This window comes from Salminus brasiliensis, chromosome 14, assembly GCF_030463535.1.
Source record: "Salminus brasiliensis chromosome 14, fSalBra1.hap2, whole genome shotgun sequence".
Lineage (NCBI taxonomy): Eukaryota > Metazoa > Chordata > Actinopteri > Characiformes > Bryconidae > Salminus > Salminus brasiliensis.
This window is the reverse complement of record NC_132891.1, coordinates 36,355,910-36,379,591: the sequence shown is the minus strand read 5'-3', so window position 1 is coordinate 36,379,591 and position 23,682 is coordinate 36,355,910. Positions and strand designations below refer to the sequence as shown.

The window sequence follows — 23,682 nt, the reverse complement described above, 5'->3', positions numbered from 1 at the left end:
GCGCTTCAGTAGGTTACAGGGTTCTGTTTACTGCAGATGTTTAGAACGGAAAGCTGTTTATTGTCATTGTCCAACATTTTTAACCTTCGTTTCCATTAAAATGTTCTCAAAACCAGCTAGAGACTCTGTCCTCATTCAAAGGGCAACTGCACCAGTATAAACAAAGTTCACAGTGGTGGTGAATGGAGCCAGACATCTGAAGAGTTTCACAGCTCTAAAAGCTGAGTTAGTACAGGAACTGGTTAGAAATACACTGCCTGATCCACATATCACACAATGCTGCACGTTCCACGAGGATAAAGGCAAGCTTGGTGTTCCTTAGGTAATACTGCTAATGTAACACCACTGGAGCTCAATACAGAATTATATTGCAAGGGTTCAAACCTGTGACCTCCGGGTGACGGAGCCAACACTTCCACTCTGGAAGTCCCCGTTTTTCCCAAACTTTAGTTGGACTTCTTAAAGACCGCATCAGGAAAGTTCAGAAGTTCACCTCTGTGGGTGTGTTTGCATGCATGGAAGAGTATGTATGTACAGGCTAACGGAAGCATGCTGACCGGTTCTGCTGCATGTTCTGTACGTTTCCGAAATGGTCATATGACTCTAAGTGCTGAGGGACTGCTGCTGGGAATCAAACCCAGTGCCCGGAGTTTTTATAATAATGGTCTTAAATTAGTCAAATGGTGAAATCTCAGAGTCCAGTTTAAGATGAAGTCCAGCTGTTAGTGTTACTGCAGGACAAGGCCAAGAGTGACACCCAGTGTAGCTCACACACTCAGTCGACCGGAAGCTGAAGATGGGGGTGTGTATTACGATGGCCTTTATTGCTGTAAAGGTCCCAGCGCTGGGCTGTGCAGCAGTAAAACTGCTCTCTGTTGAAGGAAGGACCTTTAATTCTGACTTTGCTATAAATAATGACTTAATAATGGCTTATTTTCCCAACATTTTGACTCCTTTATTAATTACCAGGTCAAAAAGACCAGTTATACATCCATGGTCATTTTGAGATCAGTCATAAAATGTCATTATCTTAAGAATATGTCGTTATTTTGATACATTTTGTTACATTTAAAGCAATGGTTCCTAAATGGTTCTTTTCCTGGTTAAATGGCTCCTAAATGCAAAGAATCAACCTCTTGTAGATGGTTCACCAGAACCGGTTCTTTACCACCTTGGGGTCCACAGTTTATTTGCAATGTGCGAGTGAAGGTCTTTTTTATTGTTGTTGAGATTTTTAGATATGTTTCAGTGTAAAATCAGTGTGTGTGTTTAGTGAGTCACTGTAAATGACTCAGACTCAGGTTCAGATTAGTGTCTGAAGTCAGAGGGAACAGAAGCTGTTTACCCGGCGCTCAGACGCACACCTATCAGACTTCACTGTTGACTGAAGGTGGAAATTTCTTCAGACTTTCGGGTCAACCTGCTTCTGTCTTTAGCGGCCTCAATGATGGATTACGCATGTTTTTTTAAGCTCTGACGCACCTCACCCAGCTCAAGTAGGGTCCCACACTTACGTTTACTAAAGCAGGTGTGTTACAGTACAGGAATTCCAGGCTGACCTTCAGTGGACGCATGAACCACTGCAGCTTTTTTTGACAAAGTAACACTGTAATGAAGGGAACCCTGAAGAGAAACTAATTGTTAAGACATGAGCCTTATTACTGTCTACATGTCCAGGTTAAACCCATTTACTCACAGATTGCTTTTTGTGGTTCAGCATCCAGTGGTTACTGTCTCTCTTTAGCCCTTCTAGCCTGAGCTTTAGCTAGAGCAGGACACCACTCTAGAAAACCAGCTGAAACATGCTTTGGTCTGGCACATGCAACACAAAGCTACAAAGCAGGTCTTCTCTGTTTAGCCAGATCGTATAACCCTCAAGTCAAGTCTGGCTAATAGGAGAAGTTAAAAAACTTATCAAAATAACTAATTTATCAAAAAATGACAAAGTGTATTCTCATTTGCCCTGTTTGCATTAGCTAGCTTGCATTTACTTCACCTTGAGTTCATGTGTCCCCTCCTCGGTAACTCACTCAAATATATGAAGCGAGAGAATTCCATATGGATCCTTTAAAAGCCCAACAGGAAATCAGATCTGTTATAGTACTTTGAAACTTGGCAAATGTTGGCTTTAGTGTTGGATTGTAAAATTGACAGTTAAGCAAGTTGTATAGTGTTATATTTAAACACTAACTTTTAGAATAAGTCTCAGGATCTCATGACTTCATAGAAAAATAGTTTATTATTTAACATAAACATATTTAATCATAAATCAACGTTGATATCACATGTCTTTAAGGCAACGGATCATTACAGTGAAACTAAGAACAGTACACAGCGATGAACAGTCTCTTCAGTAACTTCAGTAAATAAACGTCTGGCTGATCTCGCGCTCGGCAGCGTTAACGGTAAACACAGCGCAGGACTGAGGTACAGAGTCCAAACACACAAACAAACACACACACACACAGATACACAGATACACAGAAACAACACACTTCCTTCATCCTCACCGCAGATTCACACACAGCTTTAGAACATGCTCTAAGGAGCACAGCGCTGCACACAGGGGTGTGTGCATATGTGAGAGAGTGTGTGAAGTAGGGCTTTGAGATCAGTTCAGGCACAACAGCAGTGTGTGTGTGATTTGGAAAGGAGCCATTGTGTGACATGCCTGTACATGTTGTATTTGCATTCAAACTCACACACACACACACACACACAAACACACACACACACACACACACACACACACACACGCCGGTTTAATTCTTCAGGCAAAGAAATAAAACCTATTTCAATGTAAACAAATCTCACACACCCCTCCTTGGACTTCTACCATTGCTTTTTACCCTCTTTTTATGATATTTTGGTACTCCCACACACACATACACACACATGTGCACACACACGTGCACACACATGCACACACCCACTAGCAGTCTCACAGTCTGACTGGTGTGTGTGAGAGAAACACCTGCAGGCCATACTATAATACAGAACACAGTGTCCACAGTGTCCACAGTGTCCACCCCTGTGTTTATGTGTGAGTGTTTCCTCACTCTTCCCGGACGCTCTGGACTATGGAGTATCTCCCACAGGGCATTTTGAAGCAGACAGAGGGCACGGACACAGGCCAGGAGAACGTGCAGGGAACTGTGGTTCTAACGTTTCTCTCCATGAACCTGAAGAAGAATCTCCACCACACCTTGTTCAGATAGTTATGAGGAGAGTCCCTCAGAGACTAGACAGACAGACAGACAGACAGACAGGTCAAAATACTGCAAATATCTTCAGACAGTAATTTCAGACATAGCACAATCACTAAACACAGAGATTAAGCTTTTTATGAGCTTACACTTCTAACAATAAAGGTCCTTACGCGGTTCTTCAAGCAACACCAAGAAGAACCACTTTTGGTTCCGTGAAGAACCATGTTTGTAATAGAGATGCAAATGGTGAGCTGAAGAATATTTACATCATTTTTAGACCTTGTTAAGACTTTTAAAAGGTTCTTCACACTCAAGCATGTGAAGAAAACAATTGGTTCTTCTATGGTCTCAGAGACACTGAAGGTGAAGCACAGTCAGGTTCTTGTGGAGCACAGCTCTAGAGAAAAAACAGGAGGTTCTCTGTTTGCGTGCTTTGTTCACCTGGTTGTTGGCCATGGTGTGGTACCACCAGAAGAGTCGGGATGTGATGAAGTAAGCCACAACCACATCTACGCTGTAGTGCTCATGAGCAACCAGGATAAAGACCACGCCCACTGCACTTAGCAACCAGCAGATCAAGTGATACCACCACATTGAGCGGGGGGAGTCTGTAGAGGAGGGAAAAAAACAAACAATAAAATTAACTTGGAGAACTTTTTTTTGCAAAGAGGTAAACAACAATAAACAATACACTACACAGACACAGATCCAGCCGAACGTAGAGGTTAGCCCTTACACCTCGTCCTTACAGCAACACCAAAACGCTCCGAGTATAACAGCTGTTTACATCTGTCCTTCTGTGCAGCGATGTTCTATCTTAACCAGAACTACAGTTAAACCAGTCACCTTTCATCAGAACATGGTTCAACCTAAATGGATGAGGAATCAATGAGCTGATGATTGGAGAGCTCTATGACCCTTCCTCTAATTACCCTTCCTCCAAAGTGCAGTTTTTTTGTTTTCTGGACCAGAATTTTCCATCTCTGAATAGTAGTAAATAGTAGTAATGTTTAACATATACATAAATGCAGCAGGGATGATGATGATGATAATGATGATGGTGGTGACTCACACTCTCTGATGAAGAGGAAGGTGAGCGTGAGCATAACGGTGTGTCCACTGTAGAGAAAATCTCCACACATCATATGAGAGCCAGTGATGGACAGACCTCCTCCAGACAGCAACTGCAGAACACGATGAACCATCCCTATAGAGTCCCCATCCAGCTAGAGTGAGACAGAGGGAGAGAGAGAGAGAGAGAGAGAGATATTAAGGTGTGAAGTGAATATCAGATAGCACCAGTTTACAACCCCCTACTGGTCTACACCCTCCAGATCCAGCTATCTTTGCCTTTATTTTGGTGATAAACCCATTTCACTTAGACCCCACCAATTAGCACGGTGCTAACATGCTAAATCATCACATACTTTTCTGACCACTTTCAAGACTAGAGATATCCTCCCACCTCCTCCGTCATCTCCGTCTTGGATCTGTTAGTCATTGAACTCAGGTTTTCTTAGTCTTAGTTTAATCTTCCATTTGGCCTTCAGAAACACTCTGGACTAAATTTAAGTCTTGGACTTGAAAAAGGTTGTCTAGACCACGGCCCTCCTGTTCAGCAATCCCGAATAGACTTGATTGTGTGGTTTCTGACACTGTATGACTCACTGTTGTCTATAAACTAGGACAAAAGTACGGACACAAATCAAGGCTCCAGGCCAGCACAGTTTAGCCAGACAACATATCCCTGTCCAGTAGAGGGACACGGTGTTAGGGACAAGGCATGTTCCTAATGTCCATCCAGCAATACTGAGATGTCAATTAGCCTGAAATAAGACCAGGGATGCTACAACAGAGGGGTGATATTGGTGATACCATGGGGGTGATGGTGGGTGAAGCAGACCTGTCTGACTCCTCTCACCTTGGGAGCGCAGTTCATGTGCGTGCTGGGAACGGGCAGTGTGGTGATGTACATGGTGACCATGCGGTACAGATAGAGTGTCCCCATCAGGAAGAAAAACCTCCGTCCTACAATGGATCTGAATGCACACACACACACACACACACAGATATGTAATGTTTATTACATGTGACCTTCTAGACGACAAGTCGCTATCGTTGGAACAAAATATTATACAAGTATAGCTAAATTTGAGCTAAAATGTGTATTTAATAACTAAATTCAAAATAATTTGGTCATTTTGGTAATTTTGGATTGGTCCAAAGAGTGAACACTTTGTTTTAACACTTTTATGTCCAACATCTAGATTTTTTATGATGATGAGAAAATTGCTACACGGCTTGCTCTGATTGGTTTATGGTGATGATACTGTGTCTAATTATAATGGGTTCAAATGTGGTCAACTGTTATTAAAACCACTGTTTCACTCTGGTTTAATCCCTGAAACTTCCATTCCTTGTAGTGTTATTACACCTTAATAACACCTCTCTATGGCTTGAGGAAAACCTCCTTAAACCTTTTAAAAGAAGCTAAACCAACAATGTCTGCTGAGTTTGGATGAAAACAGAAAGTCAAACAAATCATTATCTGCAAATTTATGACTGTAAACTATATATATATATATATATATATATATATATATATGTGTGTGTGTGTGTGTGTGTGTGTGTGTATGTAGCTGTAGCCTGCAGCTCTCATCCTCAATTTAGTTAGCATATAATTACCCACTGTGCTGCTTCTAATATAACTCAGTCATTTTTAATGAAAACTCTGTTCACAGACGACATCACCACCACTCAAATCCAGCACTTTTTCATCTCTGTTTGACTGGAAACCAAAATAACCAACTGGAAAATAGTCAATACCAGTTTCCAGCCCATCAGGAGGAGAGCACAATTTTAAAACCCTCACCTGTGTTTGAGGAAGAGCCATTGAAAGAACCAGACGATGACCAGGATCATGCCGTTGACCTCAGTGACCTTGAAGGCCCACTCCAGGCGAGGTATATAGTCGAAGAACTTATCCGGCAGTGGTGGGTTCTCTGACTTATCGGGAACTCTATCGTTGACTATGGTAATCATAACGGTGGTGCAGAACAGGTTAAGCCCCGCCCAAATGAAGACCACGCCTGTTTTCCACCACTCTTGGGGCAGGCGCTCCAGCCTGGACTCTGGAACACTGATGCGGATGTAATCCTGGTTCTTGCGCAGGACTTTTGCAAAACCTCGGGACAGCCGTGAGGACTGATCGTTGCCATCAGGCTTATCTGATGCAGGGTGGCTCAGTCTGGGGGGCGTGGCCCGGGGGTGGGAATTGTCCGTGACTGTCACTTCAACATGGCGGCCGCCGCGGTCACTACGGTGCTCTCCTGAGTCAGGAAACTGAGATGCCGCCATAACACACACACACACACACACGCACAACCCAACACACACACGTAGAGCCCCCTTCAGGTCAGCAATCTCCTTTGAGTGGCAGAAAACTCCAGAGAAAACGTGTCTTAGGAGCTTCGGCCTGTCCTGCTTTTCCTCCTGCGCGAAAGGTTATCTCCACTGACCTGGAGTAGAGAGAGATAGAGAGCGAAAGAGAGAGAGAAAGAGAGAGAGAGAGAATGACTCACCAGTTAGAAACAGCAGTGATGGATTTTGGGGAAGGGAAAAAACCTTCACTGAAGAAAGTTGGCAAACCCCAGTCAGATACACTGGCTGAATGCTCAGATGTTCATGTGATGCACTGATGTTTAGACACAGTCTCTGTGGTTTCTGAACAGCAAGGCTGCATTTTGATGTTGTTAGAACCTCATTAGAACCTCATTTTGGATGTTAAGAACTCCAATGTTCTGATAATGAGATTTATGAAATATATGCTCATTAAGGCCTGACCAACACAACACTGACCCACACCCTTAGCTGTCAGCCAGTATTCAGAGTATGCTGAAGACTAGAGGTTTCGTCAAGGCCTGGCAATCACAGAGGTAAACTCACTTTCTGTAGATTCATACTGGATTTAAATCACAGATCTAATCATTTTTCATGTAAAGCACTGTAGCGGCCCGAGTAAAACCAAATAGGGTTCAATCCCAGGCTAAAAGAGCCGCGTTCACCTGCTGATTTAATCTGAGCTCCAGCAGGAAATGAGCTGAATTCATCTGGGCAGGTTAGACTCTACTGCTGCTGCTGTAGGTCATTTCCTAGCCTGTGCCGGATGCAGTTATCAGTTTTCCACATTCTTGCTAACAGCTTTTATGTGCAGATTCCAGCGCAACTCACTGGTATCGCCACGTCACATCAACACCCTGACACACACTAATCTATCCACGGCTACTTTAGCGTCCTGCTGTAGGTCGTACAACAGGACACGGCAACAGGACAAAAAGCCTTTTCTGAACTTTCAATGAAAGTCAAAGTAAAAAGACTCATTACGTCATTTTGGAGGATTTCTATTGGTCCATTAATAATGAAATTCACAGATTGTAAAGACTAGTGTTTTCCAATTTTATTGAAAAAAACAACAAAAACAAAACAGAAATAGAGATCAAAGCTTTTGTTCAAAAGTGGCGGTAAGTTCGCTCTCAGGTGCTGAACTGGCATTAGAGGAAGCCACACCTTCATACAGGTATGATCACAATTTAAACCTGACAGCAGAACTGTATGAGTATCAGTCAGACTGTGGGTGATGGTGTGTATGCATGCATTTGTGTGTGTATATGTGTATGCGTGTGTGTTTCAGTGTAGGCAGCAAACAAGGGCGTGTCTTTCCTAAGGAACTTCACAAAAGGCTGTGAGGTGTGAGAAACTGTGTGTGTTTGACCGAAGGTAAACCTGAGCTGGCACGCCCAGCTGAAACCTGTCTGTACTCACACAGTCACATTCTTTCACTCAACACAGGGTTTATCTCTCTCTCGTGCTTTCTCTCTCTCTCTCGCTGTCTCTCTCTCGCTGTCTCTCCCTCTGTGGGCTTTAGGAAATCGAATCAGAAAGACGTTGCAAATCAATCTCTGGTGTTGACAGAAGCTCAAGACTTTGAGCCATGAGATCAGCTCTTAAAAGCCCTGCAGATGACTAAGGCCATGAAAATCTCCTCAAAGTCTGTGTGAGTTTATTACACAACAACGGTGAGAAAGGCCTACCTAAGCGTTGCCCTGCGGCCTACAGGAGCACACACACACACACACACACACACTTTCTGAAATACTATTTCCACAACTTTTTAAGTCAATGCATCCAGAGCTCCACTGTTCCAGTACTAACGGTGCAGTGATTTTAATACGGTATTGTTTTCAGCCTTGAACTCAATCTACTGTGCACTTACTGTCTGTTGTGAAGGTTCCCATATCCTGGAATGTCTGATTTTCCGAGTTTCAAGTAAGGAATTTAAACTGGAACGCCTCCAACATGGCCGCACTGCACAGCAACAGTAGTAAAAACAGCAGTGTTACACCGTTTACCAGCACTTCTATCTACCTGTGTCTTATTAAAGCCAGTGTACACCCAGTACTGTCCAACGTCTACCTGTGGATGTGTGTCCATGGTGTGTAGATGTGTAAAGTACTGTGTAATTGTTGTTATCAACTGGTATAACTAACTATGCTAACCCGGGACAATATCTACATGGGACATAACAAGTGGTAAACTCCTAGGACTTCAGCTGTTTTTTTATGTTTAGAAAAAGTGTACAATTTCCGTAATAGTGTACAAATTAACTGGAATTAACTGGAATATGCTCCCACATCCGACTTCCAAGGCAAATGGAACGCAGCATAAGGCTATTTGGTTACTGCACCTTACTGATACTCTTCTTATTAGAGTGTGAACGGGCCGGCCTACACTGCTGCAGGGCGACTAGGTGGATAAATGTAAATGTGTCTTATTACATCACAAGAACGCTGAAGCTCAGTTTCCATACAGAGACTGCACTGATCTGAAACCGGTTTAACAGTCCTAAGGATGCACAGTGACACTGAAGCCACACTGGTATCAGCAGACTGAAAACCGAATTGAGCACTGACTTCAGAGTTATACCTAAAAATACACGTCACATTAGCCTAGGCTAATTTTGTGATACCCATCGATCTGGCAACCTTCAACTGCCCTGAAATGGATTTGCTTCCTTTGGAAAGAACCATAATAGCATCCATCTAGAAGCTAAAATGGACTAGTATTGATCATATCACTTTAAAAACCTGCAGACTGCACCAATCTGCACCACCTTTACCCAGTCACGTGGCTTAAAAATGGATTTAGGAACCGCGGCACATCTCAACACCCCTCCCTACCATCACCACCACCATCACCACCACCTCCACCATTCAACTCCAACCCACACATGACTGAGTAGTAAAAGCTAATCATTGCTGGATTGGAGCTGCTGTTTGGCTGCATAAATTGTGGACTCTATAAAGTATAACAACGTTACAAAGGGTTCATGGAGCAATGCTACAGAAGAACCTCTTCTAGTCCCCTAAAGAACCACGCTTGTGAAGGCTTCGAAGGTGAAGAACCTTTTAAAGGTTTACTTGATGAGAAAACACTATTCTTCAGAGAACTAAGAGTGGTTCTTCTACAGAACTCATATTTTAGTGTAGATGGAGGGGAGTGATGAAGTGCTCATACTGCAACACTACACACTTAGTATTCATCTCCTGATGATCTTTTCTGGGTTTATGTTGGTGGGTTGGTCCTCCTGAACTGCTGTACTGTAGATCACTCCTGTACCTCCAGTCTCACACACTCTCACACACTTCAGTCTCTGTGCTGAGAGATGCTGGATAGACTCCAGAAGAAGCTGCACTGCTGTTCTAGATGTTACTTAGTCGTGTTCTCATGGGTTTTTTTAGGAAATGTATTTTTACCGCATTATTACTGTTATTATTATTTTAAAAGTAACAATATGTCAGCCTGAGTGTGGTTTAGAGTACTCTACACACCTCCAGGCTCCAGAGTTCCTCTACTGCAACTCAATACTTCTTCTCGAGAAGACCCGAATCAATGGTTTGAATCCAATACATCCAATACTTTTCACTTCCCACTTCTCACTTTTCCAAACTTCCACTACTGAAAATAAAGGTGCTATAACGGTTCTTTGTGCCATTTATGATTTTATAAAGAACATTTTTTGCAAAAGTGATCTATGTGTGAAGAACCTTTCAATGGTTGAAAGTCCAATTTAATTTGAAACTGGTCCAAAGTGGTGTCAGAGTGTTTAATCCAGGTTCTCTAACGAGTGTAAACAGGCATCTGACTCCAGCAGAACCTGGTTCTGCACAACCAGTCAGTCAAACCTACTTTACTCGATACAGCTCAACCCAGTCTTCAGCATGTTCACCAGACCTGACTGACTCTATAGAAGTCAATTATTAAAAATAAATAATAATAATAATAATCAGACGTGCAGATGTGACCCCCCCCCCCCTCCTTATTTAACACATCAAAGTACTTACCCAACTCCTGGAGGTCTGAGTCAGGAGAACCTGGCTGTAGTTCAGTCTGAAGCGAAGCCTGAAGATACTCCCGTCCTCTTTCGCTCTCCACTCGGAACCGTCGAGCTGCTGCTGAGCTGAAACCTTCACCTGTCATCACCACGCCCACCTGCGACAAAGCCCCGCCCCTTCCGGACAACGCTGCACCTGTAAGTGTGCACTTGTGATGAGTCATATCCTAGAAATAGTCCTCCAGAGTTTTCCATGTGAACACAGCCCTGTACAGCCACCTTCCCCCCTGTGCTTCACCCCAAACATCTTACATTCAGAGGAGCATCACAGAAACACGTCTTCATGGATCTGCTCTCAGTTTGGGTCCTTTCTCACGCAGTCTGAGGATTTTACCGCCTTTGTCCTGTAGAGGGCGCATAACGCTAACAGAGACAGGTGGTGTTTTTTTGTTGTTGTTTTTTTTTGCGGTCAAATTTATTTTTTTTTATTTAGAAGAAAATCGATATAAATATATTTTATAAATATACAGCCACCAAACACACAATATCAGGACTGCAGACTACTTTTTACCATGCATTTAAATATCGATTTCCATATGGATTAGAAAATAGCTAAGGTTTGGTTGGGATGAAGAAAGTTATAATTAAAATTAATAAAAATATATCCTAACCACAGCTTACTTAGAAGCTGTGAAAGCAGAGCTGCTCTTTGCATCTAACAGATCTCTAACAGATTACATCTAACAGATCACCCCTCAGTCTGGCTGGCTGGGTATGCAAATCGCTGCACTTCCTCCTGGTGTGGTGAACTCATCCGGTCTAAAATGAAAGCGCAGCCTTCAGCAAAAGCGTTCAGCAGCCTTCAGCAAGGAGAGAACCTCCCCAATAATGTGTCCAGAGAAAGCAGAGACATGCTTATTTAAGGACCACATGGGTTTCAGGTAGATGATGGAAGTTCCCCCTCCAGACCTCCCAGCTTCTCTCCAGACCAGCCTCACGGCAGGAGGATCTGTCTGTGCTCCTTTGATCTATAGGAATACTGTCCACGGCTCCCTGACAGTCAACATCAAAAACGTGTACCCAGGTAAGTGACGTCATCTGAGAAACACGAGACTCGTCCTTGCTGGACATTATGACCACACTGTCAGTTATATGCTGAGGTGGGGTACACAGGTGTGCTCTCCTGACTGCTAGTGCAGGTTTAATGCCAAGCATGACTGCAGCAGATCCAGACCCATATCCTCATCCTGTCTGTGTGTTTCTCTCTATTTGATGAAGTATGAGATATTTCTTATACCTTTAAAGTGATTCTCCAAGGATTTCATGTTGATGTCTAACTCCTCATAACAGGTTGTTAGGACAAGTCTAAGGGACTGTGACTAAAAGTGGCTCCAAAAATGTATTTAAATTTTTTTTTATTATTTACATCTTAAACTTTTATCATTCACTGAATTATTTTTTGTGTTTTATTTGTTTTTCTTGTTCTGCAAGAAGTAAACATCCAGAGCATACACACTGCCTGACCCCCCCCACCACCATCACCACCACATAAAAATTAAACCACAGTAATGTTGCTTTGATATTCGACATTCGACACACATTCGCTCTTACCATGTCAACTGCATTCGAATTTTATTTGTTTTTAAAATAATAATTAATATTATTAGTTTTTATAAGTACATGCTGTGATAAATTGCAGTAACATGATGCTCTTTAATGCATTTACCTAGGTAATATTTGCTCATGTTGTAAAGAAGCTATTGACTATACACTAGTGTGTATTCAGACTCAGCTTGCTGTAGTCAGTTGTAATAATGAGCCACGATTTAGTTTGTTTGATTTTACAGTTTCGGGCCCTACAGTGAAGGAACAGCAGGTCAGAGGTGGGATTACAGCCTGTCCTAAAAGGTGTTTCAATGTATCTCAAAGATACAGTCATGCAAACAAACTAGCTACAGTGGCAATGGCATCAGACATGAATCCTGGAGAACAACAGTGTTTTAAGGTGCAGCTGGAACACAGAGCTACCAGCCTGCTACAAAGACCAGAGCACCTAGCAGCTGAAGTAACACTCCCACTAGCTCAGCTGAGGGAGAGCATCGTGCAGATAGTGGCAGGTAGTGCCCGTATTGTTGTTCACCAGCATCGACAGAGGCCCAGTCTGCTGCAAACCCAGAGAAAAAGGATTCAGACTTCTTTCAGAAGCTCTGAACTTCAGATGATTAAACCAGTGTTCATCACTGACAGGGGAAAGAAACTTAACTGATCCAAGAAATGCAGGACATTACTTCATTACACCAAAACCACTGACAGTGGCACCAGTCAAGGGGTGAGATATGTCAGACAGCAGGTAAACAGTCAGTTCTTGAAGTTGTGATCAGTGATTAGAACTAGGTCTGTCACGATAATCACATTATCCACTTATCGTACAGTATATGGACCGCAATCATTTTTTACTGACCTTGATATTGCCATTGTGTTTGCTTAGCGGGAGGAGCTCATTAATGTAAATTAGCCGGTATGTCAGCTTTTGTAACAGTATTTAACAGTTGTTATATTCCAATGTCTGAATATCATTAATAATAAAATGTTTATTTAAAAGGATGTGATTGCATTGTTATGCTATCATATTATCATTATATCAGTGGCATTTGGTCATATTGTTGTCAAATCGCAATATTGTTTAGCGTAATTATTTTTAGAACAGTATACACAAAAAAAATTAATTATTGTGACAGGCCTAGCTAGTCTTGGGAATCAACCCATAACTCTGCTCGGATGTTTAAATGTGTGTATTTCTCAGGCAGTGGTGGAGCATTTTGACTGTTTCATGTATAGCTTGTTTATTTTTTAAAAGTCTAGAGATTTGCATTGTATTAGACATAAAGGTGGTCAATCATCCCTTTGATAAAGTTTTGATTTTATTTTATCGTCCATCCAGCTCAGGAAACTTCTAGTTCCAGCACCAGCACAATTCGAGATGGAAGTATTCCTGGGGCTCCAGCTCTTACTGAAGGTCTGTATGTAGAAATCTGAACTTAAGTCTACACCAGAAAGTTAGAAGCTCAGAAGCAATTCTGAAACCTGACCTATTCTATTTTTTGTGCCGTGTCTGTGTCTGCTTAACCAGAATATATTATTGTGTGTAAACAAACACACAAGTCTGACCTGGAGAAGAAATGTAAAATTATTAATGAAGGAATCTCACATCATGGAACTTCAGCACTTCTGAATAAGATCTACACAGAGCTCTACATCACAGAGGGCGGGAGTGGAGACGTCAACAATGAACACGAGGTCCGACAGATTGAAACAGCATCCAGGAGACAAACAAAGCAGGAGACACCCATCGACTGCAATGACATCTTTAAATCCTTTCCAGGAAAGTTCATCAGAACTGTCCTGACGAGAGGAGTTGCTGGAATCGGAAAAACGGTCTCTGTGCAGAAGTTCATTCTGGACTGGGTTGAAGGAAAAGCCAATCAGGACATCGGCCTCGTATTGCCACTTTCTTTTAGGGAGCTGAACTTGGTAAAGGAGAAAACACTCAGTCTGGTGGAACTTATTTACCTCTTTTTTCCAAAAGTAAAACAGTTTGGATTAATAAACCTAACAGAGTGTGCCGACTTCAAAATCATGTTCATCTTTGATGGTCTGGATGAATGCAGACTTCCGTTAAATTTAGAGAAAAATGAGATTTTATCTGACGCAAGAGAGCCAGCATCAATGGATGTGCTGCTGACAAACCTCATCAAGGGGAAGCTGCTTCCATCTGCTCTCCTCTGGATAACCTCTCGACCGGCAGCAGCCAATCAGATCTTGCTTCAGTACGTTGACCAGGTAACAGAGATCCGAGGGTTCAGCGACCCTCAGAAAGAGGAATACTTCAGGAAGAGGATCAGTGATCAGAGCCTTGCTGAAAGAATCATTACACACATAAAATCCTCAAGAAGCCTCTACATCATGTGCCACATCCCAGTCTTCTGCTGGATTGCAGCCACTGTTCTAGAGGAGATGTTGAGTGAAGCAGAGAGTGGAGAGACCCCCAGAACTCTGACCCAGATGTTCATCTACTTCCTGAACTTCCAGATCAAACACAGCAGCCAGAAATATGAAGGAAAAAGTGACATTGATCCTCATCGGACCAGAGAGAGTATTCTGGCACTGGGGAAACTGGCTTTCCAACAGCTGGAAAAGGGCAACCTGATCTTCTACGAGGAAGACCTGAAAGAGTGTGGAGTTGATGTTGAGGATCTGCTTGTGTATTCAGGAGTGTGCACCCAGATCTTCAGAGAGGAGTTTGGGCTACATCTGGAGAGGGTGTTCAGCTTTGTACATCTGAGTGTTCAGGAGTTTCTTGCTGCTTTATTTGCATTTCTTTCCTTCATCTGTGACAAACGAAATGTGCTGCTGAAGCGAGCCTCTGGGATTTTTCACTTTTTCAGAAAAACACAAATGTCGGAGTTCCTTAGGTGTGCAGTAGACAAGGCTTTAGAGAGTAAAAATGGACACCTGGACCTTTTCCTCCGCTTCCTTATGGGCCTCTCACTGGAGTCTAATCAGACTGTTTTACGAGGCCTTTTGCCACCAACGGAAAACATCTCACGCAGAAATGATCAAATAGTAAAGTACGTCAAGAAGAAGATCAGTGAGAATCTCTCTCCAGAGAAGTCCATCAACCTGTTCCACTGTCTGAATGAACTGAATGACCATTCTCTAGTGCAGGAAGTGCAATCATACCTGAGGAAAGGTGATGACAGCTGTCTCAGTGGAGCTAGACTCTCTCCGGCTCAGTGGTCAGCTCTGGTGTTTGTGTTGCTGAATTCACAAGAAGAGTTGGATGAGTTTGAATTGGCTAAATATCACCCATCAGAGGAATGCCTTCTGAGGCTGCTCCCAGTGGCCAAAGCATCTAGGAAAGTTGTGTGAGTATTTTCATTTGTAATTGATTCTCTGCACTGTGTTTAATGTAATGCAGTAGTAATACATTTTGTTATTAAAGCTGGAATCATTGATTTTGCAGAAATAAGTGGATAATATATAAAATCAGTAGACAAACAAATATAAACTCTCATTTCAGTGTACAGGCATTGTTAGAGGTTCTGCAAGGTTCAAGTCCAGTTTTATTTAACATTTTAATCATCACCTTAAAAAGCCTTTGGCCTGCTGGACGAAAGTGGCTGTTACATGCCTTACAAGGGAATAGCCCCACCAGTTTCTACAGAAGTCCTGTAGTTACTGAATAATATGCCTGTAATAAGCCTTGGAGACTACAGATCCGTACAGTTCTCATCATTACAGTGAAAAAAGGCTGATCAACTGCTTGACTGAACATCAATACATCTAAATAGCTGGTTATCACAAAACCTAACATCTCCCTTCTCCCTAACATTTCTTGTTGCTAGACTTCTTCAAAGGACCATGGTGAGGCCAGTGTCAATTCATGCCCTTATAGCCCACAATATTTTGTACTGTATGTGTGTCTGAATATGTATCTGAGCAGGTTTCTGATAAGTCCTCATTCTCTCTTAGGCTGCATCGCTGTAATCTTACAGAAAAAGGCTGTGCAGCTCTGGCTTCAGCTCTCAACTCAAATGCCTCAAGTTTGCGAGAGCTGGACCTTAGCAACATTGAACTGCAGGACTTTGGAGTGAAGAAGATCTTTGCAGGAATGGAGAATCCAGACTGTAAACTGGAGACACTGAGGTGATGCACTATGCATGCTCACTTACATATACAGTGCCGTGCAAAAGTATTAAAAGTCACCAGATTTGCATGGACACTGTTGGTCCCCACTATGTACTGTTAGTACTGCAATATGTTTCTGTAAGTATGATATGTATGTGTGTGTGTGTGTGTGGTGTGCTGTATGTGTTTTTCTGTCCATTTCCAAAGAGTATGTAAAAGTATTAAAGAGGAAGGCTGTGCTGCTCTGGTGAAAGCTCTGAAATTGAACCCCTACCACCTGAGAGAACTGAATCTGAACTACAACAACCTAGGAGAGTCAGGAGTGAAGGAGCTCTGTGATCTACTGGAGGATTCACGCTGTAAACTGGAGAAACTACAGTGAGATACTGACTGTTATTCACACACACATTTTAAGAAGATCTGGATAACCTGAGCTGTTTTTCTTAATGTAAAGGACTTTGACATGTGCCATTGTTACATGAAAATCATCACTATTCACTTAATTTAGTCATAATGCATGCATTAATACATTATACTTCAGTATATGTAGTACTAACAGTATATATGCATGCATTAAACTGATAGTATGAAAAGTGTTTCTCCTTCTCTCTGCAGTCTGGAAGATTGCAGTATTACAGAGCAAGGCTGTGCTGCTCTGGTTAATGCTCTGAAATCAAACCCCTCACACCTGAGAGAACTGAATCTGAGTGACAATAAACCAGGAGAGTCAGGAGCGAAGGCACTCTCTAAACTACTGAAAGATCCAGATTGTAAACTGGAGAAACTATGGTGAGTTACTGACCTACTATGCCCCCCCTCCCCACTGGAGTGTCTTAGTTAGGTAGAAAAGAAAATGAGATGATGTGAAATTGCAGCAGTCAGATGATCTGGGCGATGTTAAGTGTAGCACTCTGGTGGTTTAACTGTGGTTTATGTCATGGCTACTTCAACAGAAGGTTTTCTGCACTGTGTGTTGAGCTGACTGTGTGTAAAACTCTGAGCTGTGTGTTAGCTCTAAGTGTTAGTGTTAGTTTCTCCCTTTCTCTCTGCAGGCTGCGTGACTGTGGGATTACAGAGGAAGACTGTACTGCTTTGATCAAAGCTCTAAAACCAAACCACCCATACCTGAGAGAGCTGAATATGAACTGGAATAAACTCAAATGTTCAGGAGTGATGGAGCTCTCTGATCTACTGAAAGATCCACAGTGTAAACTACAGAAACTACAGTGAGTTACTGACTGTGCCTCTCTAAACTCACACAGTACATGTTATTAGGATGACTAGGATAATCTGAACTGTTTTATGAACTGTGTGGGCAGATTAATATTTAGTTAGCTATTGTAAACCCATAGTGAATATGTGATCCAGAGATAATGATGAAGATTACTTTTTTGGAGCAATACATTCCAAATGTAACCCTCTCCTGCACCCTTCCACTCTGAACTGGCTGAACTCTGACATGCACCCATTAATATGAGTCCGCTACATATATCACTGCTACTGTTGTACCAGTACTGTTTACTATTGTACTTACACTTACTTTTACCAGGCTTTACTTTAGAGTACTTTAGGGTATATATATATATATATATATATATATATATATATATATATATATATATATATATATATATATATATAATTTAAACTTATTTTGTTTCTCTCTTTTTGTATTGATATTTATAAGATTATGTGAGTAAATGGAGGAACTGCAAAGTAAGAATTTCATTTGTATAGTGGAACTGCTTGTTTCTGCTGTGCACATGACAATAAATACTCTTGAATCTTGAATCATAAATCAAATGTCACTAAGGAGGAATAAATAATTAAGTAAAAGCTAATAGATTGCAACAGAATATTGAAAGCCAGTGAAGTCAACCCTTGCTTCGTCTGTGTATATTTAGCTGTGTGTTTAAAGCTGTGTGTTAATGCAAGGCGTTTTTCTCCTCCTCTCTGCAGGCTGGTAGGCTGCGGTATTACAGAGGAAGGCTGTGCTGCTCTGGTTAAAGCTCTAAAGTCAAACCCCTCACACCTGAGAGAGCTGAGTCTTAACTACTGTAAACCAGGAGAGTCCGGAGCTAAGCAGATCTCTGATCTACTGGAGAATCCACACTGTAAACTGGAGAAACTGCAGTGAGCTGACTGTCTCTGTTAACACAAAATTAATGAATTATCACAATTTTCGGACAATTAGACGTGTTTGTGCAGACAAAACATGACATGTCTTTGTCCGGCATTTTGTTTCATGTCTCAGCATGTGTTAGAAAACACACTTACACCTAAAATGCACAATTTCACATGTTTGTGTTCTTCTCTTTGCAGTCTGGAAGGCTGCAGTGTTACAGAGGAAGGCTGTGGTGCTCTACTCTTAGCTCTGAAATCAAACCCTTCACATCTGAGACAGTTGAGCCTGAGTCTCAATAAAACAGGAGATTCAGGAGTGAAGGTTCTCTCTGATCTACTAAAGGATCCAGATTGTAAACTGGAGATACTACAGTGAGTTACTGAAGTACTGTACACACACATCCACATTCACACACACAAACAATGTATGTATTATCAGGGTGATCTACAGAGCTGTTTTCGGTGTGTAAGTACAGCGTGTGTAGATCAATGTTCTAATGTAGCAACGTTTCTCTCGCAGGCTGTGGGGCTGTAATCTCACAGAGAAAAGCTGTACTGCTATAGCATCAGCTCTAATCTCAAAAAGTCTGAAAGAACTGGACCTGAGTAACAATGAACTGCAGGATTCAGGAGTGAAGAAGCTCTGTGCTGGACTGGAGAGCCCAGACTGTAAACTAGAGACACTGAGGTGAGATTATTGAAGTAGGCTTGTTAGCTAGGGGCTGATATTATTATTATTATTATTATTATTATTATTATTTAAACATTTTAAAGTTTGTCATATTACAAAAACATTGTGTAATATTGGTGGGTTGTCATGGTGTAAAATGTGTTCTTATGATCTCTCTCAGGCTTTGGGGTTGTGATCTCACTGAGAAAAGCTGTGCAGCTCTGGCCGCAGCTCTCAGTTCAGACACCTCAAGTCTGAGAGAACTGGACCTGAGAAACAATCAACTGCGAGATTCAGGAGTGAAGAAGCTCTCTGCTGGACTGGAGAATCTGCACTGCAAACTTGAAAAACTGGGGTCAGACCATCACTTCCTTTCTGTGGTTTTTCTACATATGCACTCGACAACGACACACTGTTGTAGTTTGATTTGTTCAGTGTTTTCTGATGTGTGTGTGAGACGTTGAGACAACATTGCAATAACAGTCTTTCTTTGATTTCATGTTACACACTAAGTGTGTGAATGTGTGTGTGTGTGTGTGGGGGGGTGATACACTGTATGTAAATGTGTTCTGTGAGGAATTTCTTTTTTTCCTCAGGCTGCACAACTGCAGTATTAGAGGGGAAGGCTGTGCTGCTCTGGTTAAAGCTCTGAAATCAAACCCCTCACACCTGAGAGAACTTCACCTGACCCTCAATGAACCAGGAGAGTTAGCAAAGAAGCTCCTCTCTGATCTACTGAGGAATCCTCACTGCAGACTGGAAAAACTAGAGTGAGCTATCACTTACACTGATCACTTAATCCACACAAGGGACACAACCCTGACTGTTGTGTGTAGGCTGATGATACAATTCCTGAAGTTGAAATAACTTTAAATAACAAGGTGAAATCTGCAGGGAAGTAGATCTCCAGGAGGAGGGCTGGGATGATGTGTGTAGAGCATGATAGGGAAACTGATGGTGATGCTGCATCAAATATTTAATATAGCTTAATATCTAGCCTAATATTAAAAAATATGGTTTGACTAATATGGATCAGGCAGGTACCTCATTTGTGGGTCATTGCTCGTATGTACAAGACAGATTAAGCATATGTTGTATATTTGCTGGCTGTGAGAATCTTGTTCATGTCTTACAGCCTCTAATAACACACAACCAGCCTGATCTAAGCCCTAAACACTGGATGATATGAGGAGAGGGTCACACCAGAAAAGGGACTACTTATAGCTGAAGGGACTGAAATGTTTAGCCTAGTTTATTCATGTAAATTCATAGATTTGTTAATGTATATTCTGCTGCACTTTGATGCACAATGAGTAACTGCCCTAATCAGTAACAAAGCATTACGTGGATTATTGGGTTGGGTTTTGCAGATTGAAAAGGAAAGGGTTTCTGAATGCACCATAGCATGTGAACTCTACCTGTCATGTAACTGCATTATTAATTCAGGAAATGCCAGAAATGTTTTTCATATGTAAACTGTATATGTTAGTATGAAAGTGAAAGCTTTTTTGAGGAACTGGAGCTTGTGATTCAAATTGTTCCTTTTCTACTTCCTACTGAAAGTGATGTAATGTAAGAAAGTTGAAAAATATTCTGAGAATAACATGAGCAATTAGTAATATCAGTCCTAAATGCAACACTTTTATGTAAATACCATATACAATATGTTTATTTGGTTCTGTATTTAATTTATCTTTTGTAACAGATTTTTTTAATTATTGATTTTACAGATTAAAGACAGAATAAAAATGGTGTGGCAAATAACAACTGTGAACAAAGTAGCCCAAAACCTCATATAATTATTATGCTGTAAATATCAGTAAATAATTACAAAAATAAATGTGTGTAAATAAGCAGGTGGGTGAACAGCCAGTTAATTAGTATAGGTCTACTGCTACTGCTAGAAGATCCACTGATTTCCCTGTGATTTATGAAAAGCCTTAGGCTACATGTTATGTAGCGTATAGTCCCACAGAAGGGAATTGTGAAATATGAAATGTGAAATGCATTATTTATTAATTTTTTGGTTAAAAATTGTTGTGTTTCATTTAATTTAACCCCTTAAGTGCCATAGGCTGGTTAAGGGGTTAAAAAGGAGCGGATTTACATCTGTTCCCTTGGCAGAATTGCATTTTTTTGGTGGCAGTAATTTTTATGATCAATATTTATTGCAGTGTTACTGAGCTGAGTAGACTGAACAATCACTGCACTGGTCAGTTATTTATTATGCATGTGTAGACTGATAATTCTAGATGAGCTCATTTAACTAAAGAAATCACGCTCAGGACAATTATTTTACTGTGACAGGAGGTGGCAGTACTGAGAGTCACCACTAGACCGCCACCTTCCTCTGAAATGATAGATATGAAATCATATATTTTTTTATTTTATTAACCTGTGTTATTATGATACTCTTTTTAAAATAAAGGCTCTATTTTGTGCAGGATCTTTACATTGTTTTGAGGTTCTTTGAACTTGATAAAGCTTCCTCACACTGCCACATAATAAAAATACCTCCATAATTGAAATAATCGTTAGGGAACCACATATTTCGTCTTGTTCTGTTGTTCTACATTTGGTACCGTAAAGGGAAAATCAGGGGAACCAAGGTCATTAACTGCAGAGGGTCTGGGCTATTCCAGTAAGATATGTTGCATGAAAGGTCCTGCAAAGGTCCTGCAAAGGTCCTGCAGGACAGAGTAGGGTCCAGGCTGCAATAGACATGCAATGCATTGACACAGGAAGTTCTCCAACTGTCCAACAGGCAGCCTTTACTCTTCTATCCATCTGCTAGGTTAACCCCAGAGAGATCAGCCAGGATCAAATCTGCTCCAGGAGGATTAGCTGAGCTTTAGGGTGCCTTTGGCTCACTCTGGGCTGCTTTCTCATGGAGAGTGATTTAAGTACTGTCAGGTGCAGTGTTGCCTGCACTGTGTGAGTGGAGTTAGGGATGTTTTACACTCATGGATTTAACGCTACTGTGAGTATTTTGGAATCATGCAATGGCTGGGTTTTCCACCTCAGGCAAAACCAGTTCAGTGACATAAGCCAGCTGTGCTTGGGAAACATCAGATATACTCTGTTCAGCTCAGGTCAGCTGGATGTTGTGATGCTAAACAGTAGGTACTCAAGCATGTACAGCCTCCATGACACATGAAGCTCCATCACATTTTTTCAAACTGCCTCTAATTCTATTTCATTGGAGCTCTATAGTCGCTATATTTGGAGAATGCTAGCTGACAGTTCTGTTACATCAGCTATTGGACATCCACACTGACTAGAATCGCTCTGAGGAATGGGGGGGGGTACTTACCCACCCAAAAAAAGAGTGAGATCAGTTGTGCTTTCTGAGACGTCTGGCTACGGTTGGCTGTGGCATCACTCAAGAATATCAGTGAGATGTTTTACAGCTCTGTATTTTATTATGGTTCTTATTGTTTTGGACATTGTGGAACAATTCAAAGCTCAGCTGTCCTGGTTGATCTTAGCACTGGACTGTGTTGCACCAGTTGTGTATGATGGAAGAACAGTGGTAGGGTGTAGATGCTGGTAACCATGCAGACGACTCTTGTCCTTTTACTTGATGCCTCCGTTGCTGATTGTAGCAGCTCGGCAGAGGCCCTTCCCCCGCACCTCAAAAGCCACGCCCTTATAGTTGGCCACTCCCTTGCCGTCCGTGCACAGGTCAGGCAGTAAACGCTCCCAAATCCGCCGCTTTGGGTTCAGCTCTCTCTCCGCTTCTCCTGCAGGCACAGAGCAGGTACATGTTTTACAGGTGTCATTAATTAAGCGTACGATTATTATCACCTTTTTTTTTTTTTTTACAGGTGATTACGTATATGACTGTTACCTGGGTAGTTCTGGAAGGTGACCCTGTCTCCAGGCTGTGCACCTGTGGGTGGGTCTAAAGGCTCTATCTTGTCTTGATTGACAGCACATACCAGCCGGGCTTGAGACTGGACCCCACGCACTTTCACTGGTTTTACGTTGCATAGGAGTACAGCCAGACTGTCCTGTAGCTACAGACACACACACAAACCACAGGCATGAGGTACAGTACATTGACTCCAGTAATACAGTTATACCAGTCCTATCCCTATATATATATATGAACTGTGGCCTTCAATGAAATTCACATAGGAGCCGCATGGACAAGCAGCTGGCAGCTGTTGCTTAAGACACAAGGTCTTAAACAGCTGAAGTAGAAGCACACACATACACACCTTAAGGAGCTATAAATGGGAGAGTACACAGCCCAAAATAAACCCAAATACTTAAGCTGAGTGGTGGGGGTACATTAAGCACTTCTCCTCAGTACAAGACAATATTTAATCTAGGCTTTTTACATCTAAAATACTAACTATAACGTTTTTAATGGGGGTTTAAGAGATGTTTAAAGTCTTTCTTAAACCATATTAGTGGTTAGTTCTTGGTAGTTAAGTAGCTGCTAATTATTATATTACATATTACATCTATAATTATATAGTATACAACTGACTTATCTTGAAATGAGCTTTTATTAACTAGCAATTACTATAAATTACAGCAACTGCTATAAATCAGGTTTTATAATGTATACAATATATTACACTTCATATTAG

General features: G+C 41.6%; 3 protein-coding genes across 3 annotated transcripts in view; 1 reads left to right on the top strand and 2 right to left on the bottom strand.

Moving 5' to 3' along the window:
• Positions 1–2,220: 2,220 nt before the first annotated feature.
• Positions 2,221–10,720, bottom strand: sgms2b (sphingomyelin synthase 2b). The gene is made up of 6 exons (XM_072696238.1): positions 10,610–10,720; positions 6,082–6,727; positions 5,131–5,248; positions 4,282–4,435; positions 3,651–3,817; positions 2,221–3,241 (listed from the first exon to the last, which is right to left on the bottom strand). The coding sequence occupies exons 2-6, from the start codon at positions 6,564–6,566 to the stop codon at positions 3,056–3,058; spliced, it is 1,110 nt and encodes a 369-aa protein (XP_072552339.1). The 5' UTR covers positions 6,567–6,727; positions 10,610–10,720; the 3' UTR covers positions 2,221–3,055.
• Positions 10,721–11,479: 759 nt separating this feature from the next.
• On the top strand, positions 11,480–21,527 carry LOC140576672 (NACHT, LRR and PYD domains-containing protein 3-like). The gene is made up of 12 exons (XM_072696205.1): positions 11,480–11,683; positions 13,541–13,615; positions 13,730–15,524; positions 16,132–16,305; positions 16,495–16,665; positions 16,903–17,076; positions 17,340–17,513; positions 18,247–18,420; positions 18,610–18,783; positions 18,932–19,099; positions 19,263–19,436; positions 19,678–21,527. The coding sequence occupies exons 1-12, from the start codon at positions 11,545–11,547 to the stop codon at positions 19,853–19,855; spliced, it is 3,570 nt and encodes a 1,189-aa protein (XP_072552306.1). The 5' UTR covers positions 11,480–11,544; the 3' UTR covers positions 19,856–21,527.
• Positions 21,528–22,657: 1,130 nt separating this feature from the next.
• Positions 22,658–23,682, bottom strand: part of aimp1b (aminoacyl tRNA synthetase complex interacting multifunctional protein 1b) — a 2,601-nt gene continuing 1,576 nt past the window's right edge. Inside the window, exons 5-6 of the mRNA XM_072696259.1 lie at positions 22,932–23,100; positions 22,658–22,824 (exon numbers count right to left, since the gene is read on the bottom strand). Of these exons, the coding sequence (XP_072552360.1) occupies positions 22,658–22,824; positions 22,932–23,100 (336 nt within the window). The remainder of the gene's footprint in view (positions 22,825–22,931; positions 23,101–23,682) is intronic.

Bases quoted from the DNA above. Each gene is read 5' to 3' on its own strand.
- sgms2b (XM_072696238.1), bottom strand. From the start codon at position 6,566: ATGGCGGCATCTCAGTTTCCTGACTCAGGAGAGCACCGTAGTGACCGC. The intron at 4,436-5,130 runs GTGAGAGGAGTC...GTCTCACTCTAG, and splicing joins ACATGAACTGCGCTCCCAAG to CTGGATGGGGACTCTATAGG. The intron at 3,242-3,650 runs GTGAACAAAGCA...CTGTCTGTCTAG, and splicing joins ACACCATGGCCAACAACCAG to TCTCTGAGGGACTCTCCTCA.
- LOC140576672 (XM_072696205.1), top strand. From the start codon at position 11,545: ATGATGGAAGTTCCCCCTCCAGACCTCCCAGCTTCTCTCCAGACCAGC. The intron at 15,525-16,131 runs GTGAGTATTTTC...ATTCTCTCTTAG, and splicing joins AAAGCATCTAGGAAAGTTGT to GCTGCATCGCTGTAATCTTA. The intron at 19,100-19,262 runs GTGAGATTATTG...GATCTCTCTCAG, and splicing joins TGTAAACTAGAGACACTGAG to GCTTTGGGGTTGTGATCTCA.